We start from the raw sequence: 19942 nt of genomic DNA, 5'->3' as shown, positions 1-19942 counted from the left end.
GCCAATATGACAATAAATTCCTTGGATACTGAGCAGGCATGAAAAGCAGACCAAGACCAACTTCTGAAACACAATATCCACAACTGTCACTTGAGAATTGTTCACCAACATGGAACATGAAGCTTTTCCAAGTAGTCCAAAACATACTACAACATGATTATAGCTAACAGATTGAAAGATAATTACAGAGAGAATCTCCAAATAACCACAAAGGCACAGAGCTGCTATGAGGGAAAGTCTAGTTTTACATTTTAAGAAATAATTTCCAAGTTGGCCTCATACATTGTTGCTGCTGACAAAATGTTATCTTCTTTCTTTCTTTCTTTCTTTCTGTGAGGGGCTCTTTGATGGGGAAAGAGAAAAAAAGGACATTTTGTTGGCCATAAGTGTACAGCATTTAGTGTGTCTACCCCGTTTGTGTTTCTGCAACTGCAATATGATAGTAGAGAGAAATTTCCTATAAAAAGACACAGGCCTGCATTTTACTCACTTGGCAAAGGCGGAAGGCTTGATCGCATACAACATTTCAAAGGCTAGAGTGTCACCTGATCCTCTGTGTGCGATTGTGTGTGCATGTGTGTGTGTGTGTGTGTATGTCATGCATGCATGTTCACATGGTAGTGGGAGGTCCTTAATGCCTTGGGGCAATAGTATAATAGGCACTAACCACCAGGCACTAGGCCTGGTGAGAGGGCTGGGCTCTTCTGATATGCTTTAAACTACTTGTGCTGCCCTTAAGGCATTTCTCTGAATAAATAGGTTCATAAGTTTGAAATAAATAATTCTAAAAAGATTTGTCACTAAAACATTGATATGTGTTGTTAAAATGAATAATTCATGCTTTACATACGTTTTAGTTAAAAGGAAAATATCGCTAGAATGTATTTCCTGTTCTGGCGGCGCACTTCCGGTTCTGGTCAAGCACTTCCGGTTTGGGTCAAACACTGTTTTTGCTGAGAAACAGGCTCCTCATGCAGAAGGCAGCATGGAGATGTAATCAGATGCCATCTTCTCTGAATTATCAGGCTGGAACGCCGTAAGTTGCTTTATATGACAGTTTATACAAATAGCTTTGGATATTAATGTATATTTTGCTAACATGAATGTTTTAGTGAGAGTAATGCACTTTATTGATGTAAACATGCTTCTACCTGTTGAGATGGAGTTTATTTTCTGTCATTTCAGTTTCCACCACATGTTCATGGAGACAATTAAACAAGCTGCAACTAAACTCCAGGGTCTTCATTTGTGGTTTAACTCGGTGTCACCAACATCCTCGTTGAAAACACTATAGTGAAAAGGCGGCTACTGATGATTCATCACGGTCAAAATGGCATCCAGTAACAAGTCTGCACGCAGTTTAAGGACCAGCCGCTCATCTGGATCAGCAGTAAGCGCTGCCCATGCTCGAGCTAAAGCGGAGGCTGCAAAGGTGAGAGCATGCTATGCAACAAAAGAAGCACAGTTAAAGGTTGAAAAAGCTCAAAGTGAACTGGAAAAGGCAAAAATAGATGCAGAATTAGAAGTGTTAACATTACAGAGGGAAGCTGATGCTGCTGTAGCTGAAGCAGAAGTGCTAGAGGAAGCTGAAGCAATACAAGAAGAACCTGAGAGTAGAAAATCTCCATCAGAAAGTGTAAAATTAGAACGTACGAATGAATATGTACGATCTCAAATGGACACCAAGCTATCTCCCAGTCCACGAAAATTACCAACCACTTCTTGCCCCCAAGCAAGTTCACCCAACACATTTGTAACGTGGCATCCCTCTGAAGAAGGCAATTTAGAGCCACAACCCATCAACTCTGAAACAAGGCTTACCAAAGATAATATCGCTGCTCTAAATAAGCCCAGCCAGCTGAAAGGTGGAACAAAACCTAAAGTGGAGAAACAAAACACCTCTCTCAACCCATGCGGCTCACCATTCATACCTCAGCATGACTGTAACACCACAGCCAGCATTTTAAATCCAGCAGAGCCCTTTGCCCAATACATGGCACGTCGAGATTTAATAATCTCAGGCCTTTACCAGTTCGACGACAGGCCAGAGAACTACAGAGCATGGTGCTCTTCGTTTACCAGTGCAACAGCTGAGGTCCAACTCACCCCCATTCAAGAGTTAGATCTCATGACGAAGTGGTTAGGGAGGGAGTCAAGTGATCAGGTGAAACGCATACGTTCAGTATATGTCAACAACCCCACATTAGCTCTATACAAAGCATGGGAAAGACTGAATGAATGTTATGCAGCATCAGAAATAATCGAAAGGTCACTTTTCCAACGGTTGGACAGTTTCCCAAAATTAACAGTCAAAGATCATGTCAAGCTACGTGAACTAGGAGATTTACTGCAAGAGATTCAAGGCGCTAAGGAAGACGGCCATCTGCCTGGTCTACTCTATCTGGACACTTCTCGTGGAATTAGCCCAATCGTAGACAAACTCCCATATGGACTTCAGGAGAGGTGGATGTCACACGGCTCTCAATATAAAGAGAACAACCAAGGCTGTTTCCCACCCTTTGAGTACTTCTGTGAATTCATATGTAAAGAGGCAAAGAAACGCAATGATCCAAGTTTCCACCAGCAAAACTTAAAACCAGAAAAACCTTTTGCAAAAAACTTAAATTCCAGCAAACCAATTACGGTACACAAAACCAATATTTCTCCCCCTAACAAGGACATTAACCGGAACTGCCCACTGCATAACAAGCCACACCCGCTCAAAAGATGCAGAACATTTAGGAATAAACCACTGGACGAAAGGAAGGCCTTCCTCAAAGAGAAAGGAATATGCTTCAGATGCTGTTCTTCAGACACTCATCTTGCGAAGGAATGCAAATCTTCTATAAAGTGTTCTGAATGTGACAGCACAAGTCACGACGCAGTCATGCATCCCGGTCCTCCACCACAGACCAACAAGGCTCTACCTCCGGCACAAGAGAATGGCGGGGAGAGAGAAAACAGTCACGACACGGTCGATGTAACAACAAGCTGCACAGACGTGTGTGGTCCAGGTCAGTGGGGACGTTCATGTTCCAAGATATGTCTTGCATGGGTGTACCCTAAAGGTTACAAGGACAGAGCTGTTAAGGCATATGTAATACTAGACGATCAGAGCAATCGTTCTTTAGCCAAGCCTGAGTTCTTCGAACTTTTTGACATTAAAAGTGAACCTTTCTCCTACAATCTTAGAACATGCTCTGGTGTTGTAGAAACATGGGGTAAAATAGCTGAAGGCTTCCATATCGAGTCACTGGATAGGTCAATAGTTATCCCTCTACCATCACTCATAGAGTGTCAGGACATTCCTAACAATAGGAGTGAAATCCCAACTCCCAGCGCAGTGCTACACCAGCCGCACCTCCGAACCATAGCAAAGTACATTCCAGAGCTAGAACCTAAAGCCGAAATACTCCTGCTACTAGGGAGAGACGTTTTACAGGCACACAAGGTCAGGCAGAGAATTAACGGCCCCCATAATGCCCCCTTCGCCCAGCGCCTAGATCTAGGGTGGGTCGTAGTTGGGGAGGTCTGTCTGGGCAATGTTCATAGGCCTACAGTCAGCACCCTGAAGACAGTCATTCTGGAAAATGGCCGCCCTACAGTTTTCAAACCATGTAACAGCCTCCTGCAACTCAAAGAAATGCCACACACAAACAGGCCGGGTAAAGCGCCCGAACAAACTCTGGGTCAAACGGTTTTTAACCAGACAGATAACGACAACAAACCAGCTCACTCAATACAGGACACTCTCTTTCTGAAAATGATGGACAATGCTATGTACAGAGACGTGGACAACAGTTGGGTCGCCCCACTTCCATTTAAGGAACCCCGCCAGCAATTACCAAACAACAGACAGCAGGCAGCCACAAGGTTCTCCTCCTTAAAACGCACCCTTAATAGGAAACCTGAAATGCGGGAGCATTATGTGGCCTTCATGGAAAAAATCCTCTCCAATGGTCACGCTGAGGTGGCCCCCCCACTGAAAAAGGGAGAAGAGTGTTGGTATCTTCCAACATTTGGAGTCTACCACCCACAAAAACCCAATCAGATCAGGGTTGTCTTCGATTCTAGTGCCCAGTACTTGGGTGTCTCACTTAACAATGTCCTCCTTACCGGCCCTGATTTAAACAACACACTTGTCGGAGTTCTTCTCCGCTTCCGGACAGAAAGTGTTGCAATCATGGCAGATATACAGCAAATGTTTCACTGTTTTATGGTACGGGAAGACCACCGCAACTTCCTCCGTTTTCTGTGGCATAGGGACAATGACCTAAACAAAGAAGTTGTCGAGTACCGGATGAAAGTCCACGTGTTTGGCAACTCAACATCCCCCGCTGTTGCCATTTATGGACTACGCAAGGCCATCAGAGCAGGTTTGAAAGACTATGGTGCAGATACAGTAAAGTTCGTGGAGAGGCACTTTTATGTAGATGACGGCCTGATCTCTGTCCCCTCCCCTGCTGAGGCTATAGACTTGCTTCAAAGAACACAAGCCTCACTCGCTGAATCCAACCTGCGCCTGCATAAGTTCATTTCCAACTCTCAGGCAGTTATGCAGGCGTTCTGCCCGGAAGATTGTGCTCCTGTCATTAAAAACTTAGATTTAAGTGGTGAAGAGACACAATCCCAGCGAAGCCTTGGACTCATTTGGGAAATAACAAGAGACACATTCACTTACTCAGTGGCCACCTCAAACAAGCCATTCACTCGCCGTGGCGTATTGTCCTCTGTCAATAGCGTCTTCGATCCCCTGGGCCTATTGGCACCCGTTACAATCCAAGGAAGGGCCCTACTCAGAGAGCTTACTTCGGAATGTTCAGATTGGGACGTACCCCTTCCAGAGGACAAACAAAGCAGATGGGAAACGTGGAGAAATTCCCTTCAGGATCTAAGAGAACTACACGTTCCCAGAACCTACACTTCCACCTCACTAAGTCAAGCAGAGCGCAAGGAACTGTGTTTATTCTCAGATGCATCCACTAAGGCCATAGGAGCTGTAGCCTACTTAAAGGCAATTCAAACAGATGGGAAGGTCGAGGTTGGGTTCATAATGGGCAAAGCAAAACTAGCCCCCCTGTCAGAACCTACAATACCAAGACTTGAACTATGTGCAGCTGTCTTGGCAGCAGAAATGGCTGACCTCATTCAAGATGAGTTGGACTTAGACTTTGATGCAGTGCACTTCTATACGGACAGTAAGGTAGTGCTCGGCTACATCTGTAATGAGTCAAAAAGGTTTTACACATACGTTCACAACAGAGTACAGCGCATTCGCCAGTCATCAAAGCCAGAACAGTGGCACTATGTGCGCACAGAAGAAAATCCAGCAGACCATGCGTCTAGGTCGTTGTCGGCATTCCAACTAAAAAGGTCCACCTGGTTCACCGGACCACCCTTCATCCACCATCCTGCCGCAGAGATAGCACAACTGAGTGGAATATTTGACCTGATTGAACCAGATAAGGACTCAGAAATTAGACCAGAAGTAAAAACTTATGTCACTCACCTCCAAGTACTCATCTGTAAGCGTTTTGAGCACTTTTCTACCTTTAAGTCTTTAGTCAGAGCCATAGCAAATCTTATCCACATTGCAAAGTCCGTCAATGGGACTAATCCAAACAAAAAATGCAAAGGCTGGCACAAATGTCATCTGCCTCAAACTCCAGAGGAGATTGCTCAAGCAAAAATTGTCATCTTCAAAGAGACGCAGAAGGCATACTTTGAGAAGGAACTTTCTGCCCTCAATGCTGGCAAGCCAATCTCAAAACAGAGCCCCCTCAAGAAGCTCAGCCCAATGTTACAGGACAGTCTCATTTCTGTTGGAGGCCGTCTCAAACACGCAGAAATTGAGAGTGTTGAAAAGAGCCCAGTGATTCTTCCCAAAGACAGTCACATCTCCCTTCTGATCACTCGCCATTACCACGAGCTCACAAGGCACCAAGGTCGTCATCTGACGGAAGGAGCAATCAGAGCTGCTGGGCTGTGGCTTTTAGGCGGCAAAAAACTAGTCAATTCAGTGATCCACAAATGTTTAACCTGCCGCAAACTACGTGGAAAACAAGAACAACAACTCATGGCGGACCTACCACCTGAACGCCTAAAAACTTGTCCTCCTTTCACCTACGTCGGCCTTGATGTCTTCGGACCGTGGTCCATAACAACCAGGCGTACCAGGGGTGGAGTAGCTGAAAGTAAGCGGTGGGCCATCATGTTTACCTGCATGAGTTCGAGAGCCGTGCATATTGAGGTAATCGAATCTCTGGACACGTCCAGCTGCGTAAACGCCCTCCGCCGCTTCTTCGCTCTGAGAGGCCCCGCCAAACAGCTGCTATCTGACCGTGGCACCAATTTTATTAGCACTTCAAAGGAACTTGGAATGGATAAATCACTCCAACAGTACCTAACTATCCAAGGCTGCAGTTGGGAGTTTAATCCACCACATGCATCCCACATGGGAGGCTCTTGGGAGCGCATGATCGGAGTCGCCCGCAGAATCCTGGACTCCATGCTACTACAAAATAAGGTTCAACTGACTCATGACGTGTTATGCACACTCATGGCTGAGGTTACAGCCATAATAAATGCAAGGCCGCTCGTCCCAGTGTCCTCTGATCCAGAGAACCCTTTCGTCCTATCCCCTTCAATGCTCCTTACGCAAAAATCTTGCCTCCTACCCCCACCTGGAGACTTTTCGGATAAAGACCTCTACAACAAACAATGGAGAAGGGTCCAAGCCCTTTCCAATCAGTTCTGGACACGCTGGAGACGAGAGTATCTACCCACATTGCAGCAAAGGCAGAAATGGACCGGGTCGCGCAGAAACCTCCAAGTTGGCGACCTGGTTCTGCTAAGGGACAAGCAGGTTGCACGAAACAGCTGGCCCATGGCCAGGGTCACTGCCACATTCCCAAGCAAGGACGATCGAGTAAGGAAAATTGAGGTAAAGACATGCGATCAAGGGTGCATGAAGACATTTATGCGACCGGTTACAGAAGTTATCCTCCTCATGCCAAAGGACTGAATGCATAATGTTTGTTTAGCATAGTGGCCTCCCGAGGCCAGGCGGGGAGTGTGCTGCCCTTAAGGCATTTCTCTGAATAAATAGGTTCATAAGTTTGAAATAAATAATTCTAAAAAGATTTGTCACTAAAACATTGATATGTGTTGTTAAAATGAATAATTCATGCTTTACATACGTTTTAGTTAAAAGGAAAATATCGCTAGAATGTATTTCCTGTTCTGGCGGCGCACTTCCGGTTCTGGTCAAGCACTTCCGGTTTGGGTCAAACACTGTTTTTGCTGAGAAACAGGCTCCTCATGCAGAAGGCAGCATGGAGATGTAATCAGATGCCATCTTCTCTGAATTATCAGGCTGGAACGCCGTAAGTTGCTTTATATGACAGTTTATACAAATAGCTTTGGATATTAATGTATATTTTGCTAACATGAATGTTTTAGTGAGAGTAATGCACTTTATTGATGTAAACATGCTTCTACCTGTTGAGATGGAGTTTATTTTCTGTCATTTCAGTTTCCACCACATGTTCATGGAGACAATTAAACAAGCTGCAACTAAACTCCAGGGTCTTCATTTGTGGTTTAACTCGGTGTCACCAACATCCTCGTTGAAAACACTATACTACTTGTCAGGCTTTATGATGGCTGTAAAGGTTTTCATTGATCAATATTAAAGTAATGCAGTAGGCAAACCCAAGGACTTGTTGGATCAAACATAGAGAGCTAAAATAGAGGAAAGAAAAACAGAGTTTGTGACATATTTTTTGTCTTTTTTTTCTGATTAATTTAGTCAACCAATAAAATCAATTACATATGCTAATATATTTTTGTAAAGTTTATTAATGCAATGAAAATGCAATTCCAATATGATTAAGTGAGCAGAGCTTACGGGTCTTTGCAGAGCAGATTGAAAAAGTGCAAAAATTGGAAAAAATGGAAATTGCATCTATTGTTGTTTGTTAAGATTTAAAAATATGTTAGGTTTATAAGAAAAAAAAACATAAAAATGTTATAAAATATGAGATTGAGACTTTACAAAGAAGTCTGTATCTATGACTGAGGAAATTGTGCTGAATTAAACAGTCAATTTACAACAAGTACATTTAATGTTGGGAAACATTCCAAGTGCATGACAGCAAATATTCGCAGAAAAATCTTGGTATATGTCACAGCAGACTCCTCTGTCAAACTGTGACTGATTCAGTGTACCATCCTTCAGCACTAAACTGCTGGGCAGCGGCCACTGAATCAGTGCCGCAGGGCATCAGTGGTGGGAGTTGAGCCAGCTCAGAGATATAGCGCCTTGTAGAGAGTAGCAGACAATATCACAAACCCCTATTGTAGCTGAGTATTACTTTGACTGACTTATATCCTCTGACACTGAGATCTTTTAGAAATCAATGACTATCTTGACTAAACTCCACTGTGACAGACAATCTATATACTGTGTGCTTATACTTCATTGCATCATTTAGTTCATTTGTCTTTCTGCAGTAATTTCTTTGCTAAACAGACTCATAACTGTGAAGATTTTTTAAAAAACATTTGAGTCATGGTCGCAAATTATTAATGCATAGTAATATGTCTAAGATTGTAGGTCAAGAGATTAAAAAAGAGGATAATGAAATGATTAATGAAAGTTTGCTGACAAATATGCCATCTGAAATTGTCCAGATTTTCTTGGTTGTATTTTAAATCAGTCTCATATTTGTACCTTGATGGTGGCAAAAAAGTAAAAAATCATATATCATGTTAGTTCCATCCATCCATGTTTACTCAATTCAAGGTTGTGATATGGTTGGAGGAGCTGAAGTAGAAAAAAGCAGTTGAAACCAGTGGGAAATGAGAAGGATATCAATTTAAAAATGTATTTGTAAGAAAAATATGCAGAAGTAATATTCCAATTATTTGATGCCATTTGTAATCGCAAATAATGGGTCACATTAATGAAAAAACAGAAGTAAATGTAGTTGAAGCAAAATAAATAAAGAAACAAAACTGTATATTGTTCTAAAGAGATCACACAATAAGAGACAGGTTTTAAGCATATCTACAGTGTGACATTACATATTCATCCCGCCTTAAGGGAAGCAACCAGCGAGAAAAATAATGAAACACCATCAGCACATCCGCATGACATCTGTGGCAAATGAGAACTCATCTGTCAGCAGTCAGCTCTCTCTGAGCGACACAACCTCCCACCAACAACACACACCAAACTCTTTCTAAACAAACACAAACAAGAGAGAATAGATCCCTCGATCATCATCACACAGCTGTAAACACAGATGTGCTCAGAGTCATGTCATTTAACAGAAACAGACATGGCTGAACAGGAAGTACAGTACGGCCCGAACCCAACACATGCACACATGCGAGGACCTGGTGTAGCCTATAAAAAGATATAAAATCATTACATTTTAAATGAAGGGAAATTGTGGAGAGACTTTAAATTCCAGATGTTTCGCCAGCTGCAAACATGGATTTGAGAACTATCGAGTAGCCAAGACAGCAAAGGCTCCAAAAGCTTGACGTGATATTACGTAGAACAGAAGACACATTTTTTGAATTCTTCTACTCTCAGAGAAATTTAATCCAATGCAGGAATGGTTCTTTCTGTCATAGACAACACAGCCATTGTCCTCTGAGGTTAAAGAGCCTTTCCTGAAAGACTGTCTGCCTGGTGGCCCCAGGCTAATCTGAGCTGGGCTGAGTGGAGGTCACAGGGCACATGCTTAGCCTGGTTTTGGCTGGTGGTCTGAGCGCAGAGCCTTCAGATCACTACTTAGGTCAGGTGGCTCAATTTGTTTGAGATAATCTGTGAAAAGCACTTATGTACATTTTAAAAGATTCTCATTTTTGGCACTTGTGTTTCAGATTAAGTAGGCTACTGTGGGCTGTGATGTAGCCTATCCTTAAATTAACTGTGGCTACATTAACAATATATTTTAAGTCCTGGAACAGAGTGTATGAGCTGCCAATTGTAAACTGACTGGCCCTCATTTTCTTCACACACCCAGATGAAGATTGAACATGATGCTGCTGCTGGGCTGAAACGAGTGCAAGCACACCGTTGACGGAGAAGGCTAATTCTGGCTGAGAAAGATGACCTGCTCCTCATCTGACTCTGCTTTGTCTTTGTGGTAATCAAATCTGAATGTTTCATAGAATGAAGATTAAGCCCTCACTTCCTGCTCAGCTCAACAAAGTCAGCTGTCTGTTGAAATGCTGGGCCTGAGCTGATGTCGCTGATGAAGGCCAGATGTGGATTGCCTAAGTGCGCACACTTTCTTTCTTTGAAGAAATTGGGAGTTACTGTGATTCTTAACAAACCAACAGACTGACGGACTGTGGTCCACCATCAAACACCACTGTAGTCACTGGTAGTTCACACAGTGTTAGCCAAAACTAATTTAGGTTTGGAAGCGATCCACTAATTTATTGCCGCATGTGTATCAATACTTTTTTTCATTCCTGGGTGTAATTTCTTTACCAAGAACCACTCTATCCTGGAGGATTATTTTAAGTCCACAAGGATACATTCAAGTTTTTACCAGAAAAGGGGATAAAGTGGGGCCCAAGTTATTATTCTTTGTTGTTTTGTACAGTTCATGTATTTTATAATTGATTGATTTTTCATGTTAACAAACTGCATGTTGAAATAACTGTTGTTTTTTTTAAACCACACAACCCCTTGACATTCCCACTGGAGCTACTGAAACATGAGATACTAATACTCTGACTTTCATGTCCCATGCACACCATGAATAGCTTATCTCTAATAACACAGCAAATCATTCCATGACTAGCCTGCATCCACTTATATAAGAACAGATCTGTATTCTCAAATTACGTTGATCAAAGGTAACACAATAAATGTACAGTATATGTACAGTATATCCCATCCTGACCTTCAGAAAAGACCACAGTTACTGGAAGAAAGACTCTTTAACCTTAATACAATGCAAACCGATTCCACATCTGGATATCAAGGACTGGCCATGCGTTACTGCCAATTTAAAATACTAACACAATGAGATGTTACAATATGTAACAATAAATGTCATTTAAAATGCTTTTTTCTTTCACTCCCACAACCTGTCTGGTAAGTACAGCACACAAAAATGTGTCCAAACTGCAAGGTCATGTCTAAACACTGGAAAAATTGAGCTGCCTAGTAAAACAGCCATGTTTCCTCTTCGGTTACGTTTATTCCAGTCTTTTACACAAATTCCCGGCCATGTCTGAAGATGTCCAAAAACTATGATGAACAGCAGAAGAGCCTGGTTTGGGTTTGGCGACTAAATAGGTTTATGTAAATGAGTTTCACAGGATGTCAGTGGCAGGCCAGGTCCCAAATCCCCAAGGCCCAATAGCTCCAAAGCAGGAAGAAGCCACTCATCTAATGGGTCTCTTGGGGTGTCTGGTCATGCATATACCCTAAAGTGAAGACGAATTGTATCGTCAATGGATGGCAAATTGGGTCCAAGTCATTATGTAGGACAGAAAAGCTACAAGGAGGCTCCTGTGAAAGATCACTTTTCAGATCACTGCCATGGCCACTCTTAAAAATACCAGAGATGCCATGAAAAGTTTAGAGCAATAATCAAAGCCAGAGTGTAATCCTAATGTAATATGGTAAGCAGATTTTGCTTCCATATGTTCTTATTGGATCCAGATGTGAAAGACTGGTAGTAACATAAATAGGTACACGGTAAAGTGCTTATTTAAATGAAAAAAAGGATAATTATCTAACTTAAAAGAAAAAAAAATAAAGCGTAGACTATCCAGTGACTTTTTGCTGAATTTGTTGGGGTCAGATGGGAAAGAAAGGTCACACAGATCCAAACACTCACTGCCACATCTGTACTTTTTCCACACCTGGATTAGTTTACACTATCTCGCCTTTAAGCACAAATTTCTTCTTGAAACATTAGCACTATTTGCTCACACTCTCTTGGTGTTTGAAACATTCTGTAACTTTATATCATTTCAATCTAAGGGCTGCTGTTAACAATTACAAATTTAGCATCTGGGACAAAATAAGCACTGGCAGTGACTTGATGAAGAAATGTAATAGACTAAATTAATACACTAAATAAAATCAAGGTGTTCTGCATCTATTTTTTAAGACAAAAAAATTATCTATTCCAGCATTAGAGTTCAAAAGTTCAACAAAACAGACAGCAATCTTAGCCAAATTAGCACATCTGCAATGGAAAACTATTAATTGCAAAGAAAATGATAACATCTGTCTCTAAGTAACATCTGCTATCTCACTTTAAAAGAAGAAGAACATCACAAAACTAAACTGGCTGAGACGATACTTGTGGGAAATTTTGAGAAGACAGATTTTTTTTTTTAATACTAGATCATAATCAGAGAATGACTCCTCTGCAGCTACATAATGAGATACAGACCAACTGTGAAGCTTCCAGAGCAGGATGTTTAATTCTTCTTAATTTGGTTCTAAAACAATTTCAGCTTGGATAGAAAAACAGAAGTGAGCTACTGTAGCTGCCAAAAGAGACTTGTAAATGGCGGTTTGTTGTAACAAATTAGCAAATGGAAAACAGTTAGTCAAAATATGGAAAAATACTAGTGGCAACATGCTCACAATAACGATTCTAAAATGCTGATGTTTAGCCCATTTTATTTATTAATTGCAAACCTAGAAAAGAGAGAGAGAGAGTGAGATTCAAGTTGAATATTGGTGATATTACAGTTGGAGTGGAAGGATCAAGAAATTTGCTTATTTCACCTCCTAAATCAGATGCATTTAGCTTGCTTTTTCCTGGTCACTTGCAGTGGCTTTATGCCTCAAGAGGGTCACGGCTGGAGAACAACTGGATTGGCTTGTTTCAGTCACAGCATTGTACAACATTAGTTGCTACAGGAGCTTTGAAAAACTCCATCAAACACATGTGACCATGCTTATGGTTGGTCCTTTTATTTTGACCCTGCCACAAAGGCAGTAGTTACTATAGACACGTCTTGATGCTCAATTTTCCAGCCAAAGAAATCCTAGAAAGCGGATTCTGTGACAACTGAATGTGAGCTACTATACTTAAACACACAATACAGAGAATCATGAACCATTAGAGGATGAGAGGGGCAGGCACTAGGACCTGAAGCACTGGCGAGCCACACAGAGCTTGCAGCCTCTGAGAGCTTCTCACTTACTTTCAGAACAATTTTCAAACAAGTGCAAGACTCGGAAAGGACTGTGTGGGATAATTCACAGAAGAATTTGCTCTTCCCCCTCTTGGCTTTCTCTGGAGTTGGACACAAACTGGAATATATTTCAGTAAGCGTGGGGAGTTGTACGTCAGTGAGAGAAACTAGAGCTTTTTTCAGGTAGAAAACTACTTTATCATCATCTACACTGCATGGAACTACTATAGCCTCAAAGGTATATCACATACATACAAATAGTCTAGTGTGTAATGTGCAATTTCTAATCAATTCACAGATAAAACAAAGGAATTTTGTAGAATTGTGAAGATATTTCTTGTTAGTGTGGAGAACAGGTATTGCAGAAGATAAACTTTTACATGCAGCCCAAAACTATTTTAATATTTCCTGTTTCTCTGTTTTTACTGTAAATACCTGCCAAGGATTCCTAGAAAAGGGGTTTAGTGTTGAAGTTTAACAGGGAGCTGATCATCTGCTTCATCTCCTCAGATACTGTTGAGGCTTAGCCTCATCAGGTTACAACAGCAGCAGTCAGACCTGCACTCGTCTCCTTGGGCTAGGTAATGTTCTCAAAGCATTCCTGCAGACTTTGTGTATTTGCATGGTATGTTGGGCTGGAAATGAGCTAGCTGCAGGGTAGTTTTCTCAAATTATGTGTACCACAGAGTTAAGACAAATTATTGCATTCTTGGCATAATAGCAGGTGATTAAACTGGAGACATCTCGCTATGCTTTTTAGATAAAATTTGCTTTTAGAAATGTAACCAAAACCAAAACTATGATTCATTTTGGACATATTAAAGAACTCATTTCCTTTCCTCTATTAAACCCATTCCTGAGAAATGTACTCAGACTTTGGTGGAGTGTTGAACATCTTCCAAGTATAGTGAGTTTACTAACAGAACTAAATGAGCTAAATAATACATAGAGGAACAGAGCAGTTGGTCTACTGTTAACAGCTGACATGAAAACCAAAATGCATAGCTGACAAAAAGACTTCTTTTCACTCAAACAGTGGGAGCAGTAGGGAGTTTACATGGTTAAACAGCTATGAAATTAGAGGCTGTTTTCTTAAGAGGACTTTGGTCTCACTGATTAACTGCTTTACATTTGATCTGAAAAGGACAGCAAATAAAAACAGATGAATTTTTCTCAAGCTCTCACTGCATTGCCAAATGCTCATTTTTTATCACTGGAAGATCATTTTCGGTTTTACACTCCATCATCTGGAGCAGATGTAGTCGTCTAGTATTTTGGAGTATCTTTGAAGAAGCAGCAGGAGTTGATTCAAATAGTGTAGTTGAGTCAATAAAGCTTTTAAAGAGAACTTGTTGCTGTGTTTTCTGACGTAGGACAATGAGCACAAAGTGTGCTTGTGGTTAAAATAGCACTGACTATACCAAAAATAAAATATAATTACCATGCAGCTCTTTGACTGAGTTTTTCTACCTTTAAAGCAAGTAAAAATAAAAAGTCCAAGCTTTCTTGAACTTCACTCATGCTAAGGAACAGCATATTGACAACACTGTTAAGTATGCTAATTATGTGCTTTTTTTTTAATTCAAAAAATTGGATGGATGGCAGGAATGTATTTCATCACATCTTTAATTTATTTACTATGGAGTCCTAATATTTAAAATTGTGTGTGAACTTTTAACCTAATGTGCTAATCAAGGTGACAGGATCTGATAAGGCACTTTCCCAGAAAAGAAGGTTGCACAGACTCTCTAGATGTTTTCGTAACGCTTCCAGCTTCGGTCTGCACGTAATGAATACTTTCATCTCTGAATCATCAGTTGAATATTTTTTTTCCCATTAGTCGATCAGTTGTTTGTGTGATAAAATGGAAAACATGTCTATCACAGGCTGCAAGAGGGAATGTGACATCTGTGAATTGCTTTTTATCTAACCAACAGTTCAAAACCCACGGATAATTAATAACGTCATTTTGTTGCTGCTGACAATGAAGAATATTTGATTTTAAAAATGGAACTAAACAGTTAAAATCTTTGCTAAATAGTACATCCTTATCATTTTTTTTTATAACATAAACAAGCACATTTTTATGTCTGAGCGTAGTCTTTCATATGAGGCCAAAATGATTTTTGATTTTTTTTTAAAGCAACAAAGGAAAATACCCAGTGGAAGGTCTGCATGACAGACATTTCTCACCCATTGTGGTGGATGATGTTAAGTATCTTCTTTTTTTCTATTTAGTGGTATGCAGCGCAAAAGCGTTCATCAGTGAAGCACAGCAGCTGTATATCCTCATTGCTGAGCAATCTGTTCCACAGGTGGATGGACAGAATCTGGCAGTCCAGATTTAAATTCTTCAGACAGGTTACAGATGCTTTATGGCCCATTGGACTAGAACCAGTGTGTGAAGGTTTCTATTCATCCCCCAAAAAAACCACAAAAATAAAACAGAAAATAAATAAAAATCTCTGCCAAGACCACCTACTTATACCTTCATCTAGAAGAACAGAACGTGAAACAAATGGCATCTACTGTAAAGACGTGGTGGTGTAAGCATACAGCTGCATTCTCGATTACTGTCATCTTGAATTTTGTTATGATTCAGTTTTTCTTTAGATTGACAGGTACTTGTCTGGTTCTTCTCAGCTCTCTGTATGGTTGCCAATTAAATGAAGTCCAGTCCTAGCTTGTTGATGACAAAAAAGAATTCCTGGAACTTGCACGTATGTCTGAAACGCCAGTTTCATATCAAATACACAAGCGTGAGTAGTTTGTGCCAAATAATTGGAAGCATGGCGTTCAACAGATGTTGCTACAAAGCAGCTCCCTGGGAAGCTGTGCACTACATCTGAATGTACACAGTTGCAATGGTAATATCCTTTGATATTTTGCTGCCATGCAAAAATAAATAACACACACAAGTCCAAAAGCACAAGATATATAAAAACAGCTTCTATTCTATCAATACCAAGTTTTACATTGACTCTGAACAATAACCGATTTGGTGCCAAGCTCAATTCAAAGTTCACATTTCAGTTTACTTTGGAAACTCTCAGTACCTTTGGGCATTGTTGCTATCTTCTTTAGTAATACTTCATACTTTATATTTTAGCATATAATCCTTTTGGAATTCTTTACTTTGTTCATGAAACACTAAGCAACTGAAGCAGGCTTTATGAAGCAGAGGGCTCAAATCAGTAAAGCTTGTCTCTGGATGATGTGCAGTTACATGTATATGGCTACAGCTTTGTCAACTTTGACTTTAATTATAGTGGAATGGAAGTAAACTTTACTGACAGTTTTATACTGAGCAGTTCTTTAAAATATAAGTAGTGATGCTACATTTATACTATTTTCACCCTTGTTCATTAACATTGTATATGACCTTGTTAAAATACACAAAACACATATTTCCAGAATCCTCCTCTTCTTCTATCATCAAAAAGAGCATGACAGTAATTCTCTACAGCAACGGAAGCCTCCATTACTCCGCCCCTCACTGGCATCAACCTGATTGGCAACCTTTCATATATAATTGCATCAGCATCCATCCTTCTATGCAGACATGTCTCATCATCTTTTATAGCCTGAGGCACTGTTCAAGGAGCACGGTACCACTTACAAAGCACAGAAAAACATAGGGTACCGTTAAAACCTTCTGCTGTACAACTGCAGACAATTATTTCTCTTAATTACTCAGCAGGAGCTCCTCAGTTTGATATCACATTGAGAACATGAAGTTCACTATAGTTAGAGGCAGTGCATTAACATGGCACATAAAAACAAGAGCTGTCTGAGACTGTATGTCTTTGCCAAGTTTGAAAAATTCCAATATGAATGAATTGACTAACTGGATCCAGAAGGATAACTGGATATCCATTAGTATGCAATGTTTTTTGTTTCGGATTCGTAAAGATGCAAATTTGTCCAGTTGTGCTCTCTCTTGCAAATGTAAATAGCTTCTCCAAAAAATTCCTAAAAGTTAAATTTCCTAAAAGTTAAATTTGCTAAAAGTTCAGAACTTCCAAGTTGGGCAAAGCCCCACCTCTATTCATGTTTTAATGGCAATCCTTACATAACTTCCGCGTGAACCTACTATCAAACAGCAAATGGAAAACAGATAAACCAGGCAAGTCACACACTGGGTGTTAACAAAGTAAAACTATATATGTGTGGATTTGAGCAGCAGCTAAAACAGGCCTGTGCCTGTGATTAAGCTGTATTGCTTCTCTCCAGTGAAGTGCCCTTGCATGCTGGAGTGCCTCATCATCTGAGAGCACAAGTTTCAATAAGGCCACACACACACAGTGTGTGAACTGTGATTCACTCTCCTTATCCAGCACAGCAACTACAAGTCAACTCCATAATCCATCGGTAACATCAGCTCTTTCATTTAGAGCCTACTCTAAATTAACAGCGATAGAGAAATAATGCTCCTTTGTCTTTCAGTGTCAATGACTTCAGCATGTTTTCAGAATATTTAGTTATTTATTTAAAAAGTCTTTCAAATCAAAATTGATGCTGATGATTACCATTTTCCACAATCTGCCAAAGTGCCAAACTACTAACACAGATAAATAAGCTTGTCCCGTGTGTATTCACTGACTGGAACTGCTGCTTTTCCATGCTTGTATTTTGCCTGAGTCATCAGGTATGGACTAATTGTGTGAAGGAAAATTCCTTTTGATTCGAGCCAGTAAAAACACACAAAGCAAAAGCCCAGAAGACCACTAAAAGAGACCACATACAAACAGTCAAATTTGCTTGAAAAATAAACTGTTAAATACAGCAACATGTGTGCATTTTTACATATACACTGCAGCTTTTTTGATGTTACGTTATTTACTCGGCATAAAAGCAGAGGAGAATTTATTTGGAAAAGCTGCAACCATAATATAGGGATTCAGAAAATTGCTGTGACGAAATCAGTGGCTACAGTAAAAAAGGGCCACAAAGGTGTAAGAGTGTATGCAAGAAGCTGTTTGATTGGCCATAAAGGTGCAGCTATATCACACGCTCACTGAAGCAAAACTTTAAACAATCACTTTGGTAAGAGCTTGCCGCAAAATGGAAACAAAAGCCAGAAAAGGAAATCGAGTCCCTTTTTCCACAAGGTGACAAAGCAACAGCGATAGTTCAGAACTTCCTGATATTTGTTACAGAGACGCTTAAAATACTGTACTCTGCAAATGCATAACTTCAAAACACACAGACATCAAGTCACTGGAACACTATGGACCGCAACTCAAAATATCAATTCACAGTGATGGCTGGATTCTTTTAAGACCAAAAACATATTGTGGGTAACTTTTTTTTAGAAAAACACGACTGCTAAACATTAAAAATGAAATCTGATACTCGAATTGGCCCTTTTTGGTAATTGTGTTGACAGACACAAACAGCAAAGGCTCAAGAAGGCCTCTTATTTGTGGAGTAAATGTTTTTTCAGTCACATAATAAATAAATAAATAAATAAAATCTCAAAATGTGAAACAATAATCTTCCTGCCACTCTAAAAGAGCTGCATAATTTTTATTATGACAGGGACAGATTCAACGCTGGTCGCAGCAAAAGTCTGTAAATGAACAGATAAATGAAAGCAGTAATTCAGTCCAGGCATAGAAGGCTTATCTGATCTGGCAATTGATGTTTTAATGTTCTGCAATTATTGCACTGGCTGCAATCTTTCACATAAAAACAATAAACATTATCAGCTGAAGAGATGGAAACAGCTCTGGTACACTGAGGCTAACCTTAAATGGACTGAAGTTAAATCACAAGTAAACTTGATAGTGATATACAGTTCATCTCAGGCCAACAAGGTCTGCCATAGTTTAAGCACAAGCTAAACTTCCACCACATTGTTGAACGTGTGCCGCTGGATGATGCTGACGCCCCCCACCTCCCAGAGGTCACTGTTGTAAGTGTATATCTTGCTAAGTTTTTTGGAGTACTTGAGCAGAGCCTGTGCCTTCCTTCAGTCTCTTGTGTTTAGTTACACTGTGTATAGATACTGGGGTCAGCTGTGTTTCCTCAGTGCACTGAGACCAAACACAACCATCAGTGAGTAATGAAACTGTCCTTGTTAAATCTGCCATTTACCACTCTCATGTGGTTGTTCCTGTTGTAGTCCCTGATTATATTTCATGTCTTGGGTTTGGGAAATATAAAGAAAGATGCAGTACGACTTTATGATGCATTCTTTCTGTAGCTGTTTTCACTTATCTTTGATGTCACGAACTTCAACAGATTATGTTGTGTGTCTGTGTGTAGATGTTAGGTCTGCTGTTTAATCCGAGAGGTCAAAAAGGAAGTATGGCCCAAGTCAAGACCTCTTTTGCTAACTGCTTAGCTTGTAAATACTAAATCACAAAGCTGCATTATAATTTGAGCAGATTGTGTATCTTATCACACGAACATAAACAATAGGCTGCTATGGTCATCCAGATGTTGCATTGCGTGTATTCTCAGCGATAACTCTAAAGTTTCAGTCTGTTCCATCACTAAAAGCTTTGGAGGAAAAGACTGAATCCACTCTTTAACTTTTGCTGATAGACCGACCCTCTCTGATCTGCTCTTTGGCACGACACATTTCAGTCTCAGTTTGGACCTGATGTGGTCTTTGAGTTCCAGCGCCAAGGAGACTTCCACACATCTGCCTTAAATCACAGCCGACTGCACGCCCCGTTTCTCAAAACAAAGGTCATGCTGCGTTTGAAATGGTTTCGCACATAGTTGCCTGATAACAATA

The 19942-nt window shown here is 40.5% G+C and overlaps 3 protein-coding genes across 8 annotated transcripts in view; all 3 read left to right on the top strand.

The window, feature by feature from the left end:
• Positions 1-731: 731 nt before the first annotated feature.
• LOC112846849 (uncharacterized) lies at positions 732-4895 on the top strand. Its single transcript, XM_025907022.1, has 3 exons — positions 732-1036; positions 1186-4580; positions 4741-4895. The coding sequence occupies exons 2-3, from the start codon at positions 1331-1333 to the stop codon at positions 4893-4895; spliced, it is 3405 nt and encodes a 1134-aa protein (XP_025762807.1). The 5' UTR covers positions 732-1036; positions 1186-1330.
• Positions 4600-7597, top strand: LOC112846842 (uncharacterized). 3 transcript variants are annotated; one of them, XM_025907012.1, is made up of 3 exons: positions 4600-6943; positions 7272-7385; positions 7535-7597. In XM_025907012.1, exons 1-2 carry the CDS (start codon positions 5054-5056, stop codon positions 7344-7346), a joined length of 1965 nt encoding a protein of 654 aa, XP_025762797.1. In that variant the 5' UTR covers positions 4600-5053; the 3' UTR covers positions 7347-7385; positions 7535-7597. The 3 variants fall into 3 exon arrangements, with proteins under 3 accessions (XP_025762797.1, XP_025762796.1, XP_025762798.1); XM_025907011.1 differs by lacking the exon at positions 7535-7597 and having other exon boundaries at positions 7272-7534; XM_025907013.1 differs by lacking the exon at positions 7535-7597 and having other exon boundaries at positions 7207-7342.
• Positions 7598-10100: 2503 nt separating this feature from the next.
• Positions 10101-19942, top strand: part of ngfb (nerve growth factor b (beta polypeptide)) — a 29851-nt gene continuing 20009 nt past the window's right edge. The window contains exons 1-2 of one of the 4 annotated variants that reach the window (XM_019359038.2): positions 13236-13377; positions 13705-13775. The gene's annotated coding sequence lies outside the window, so the exon portion shown is untranslated. Of the gene's footprint in view, positions 10164-13235; positions 13433-13704; positions 13776-19942 lie in introns of those variants that run through there. The other 3 variants (XM_019359039.2, XM_025906985.1, XM_005458400.4) reach the window with 3 other exon arrangements.

Source organism: Oreochromis niloticus, linkage group LG5, assembly GCF_001858045.2.
Source record: "Oreochromis niloticus isolate F11D_XX linkage group LG5, O_niloticus_UMD_NMBU, whole genome shotgun sequence".
NCBI lineage: Eukaryota > Metazoa > Chordata > Actinopteri > Cichliformes > Cichlidae > Oreochromis > Oreochromis niloticus.
The sequence above is the reverse complement of the archived record's forward strand: the minus strand, read 5'-3'. Positions and strand labels throughout refer to the sequence as shown.

Bases quoted from the DNA above. Each gene is read 5' to 3' on its own strand.
- LOC112846849 (XM_025907022.1), top strand. From the start codon at position 1,331: ATGGCATCCAGTAACAAGTCTGCACGCAGTTTAAGGACCAGCCGCTCA. The intron at 4,581-4,740 runs GTGCTCCTGTCA...CTCTGTCAATAG, and splicing joins GGCGTTCTGCCCGGAAGATT to CGTCTTCGATCCCCTGGGCC.
- LOC112846842 (XM_025907012.1), top strand. From the start codon at position 5,054: ATGGGCAAAGCAAAACTAGCCCCCCTGTCAGAACCTACAATACCAAGA. The intron at 6,944-7,271 runs GTAAAGACATGC...GTTCTGGTCAAG, and splicing joins ATCGAGTAAGGAAAATTGAG to CACTTCCGGTTTGGGTCAAA.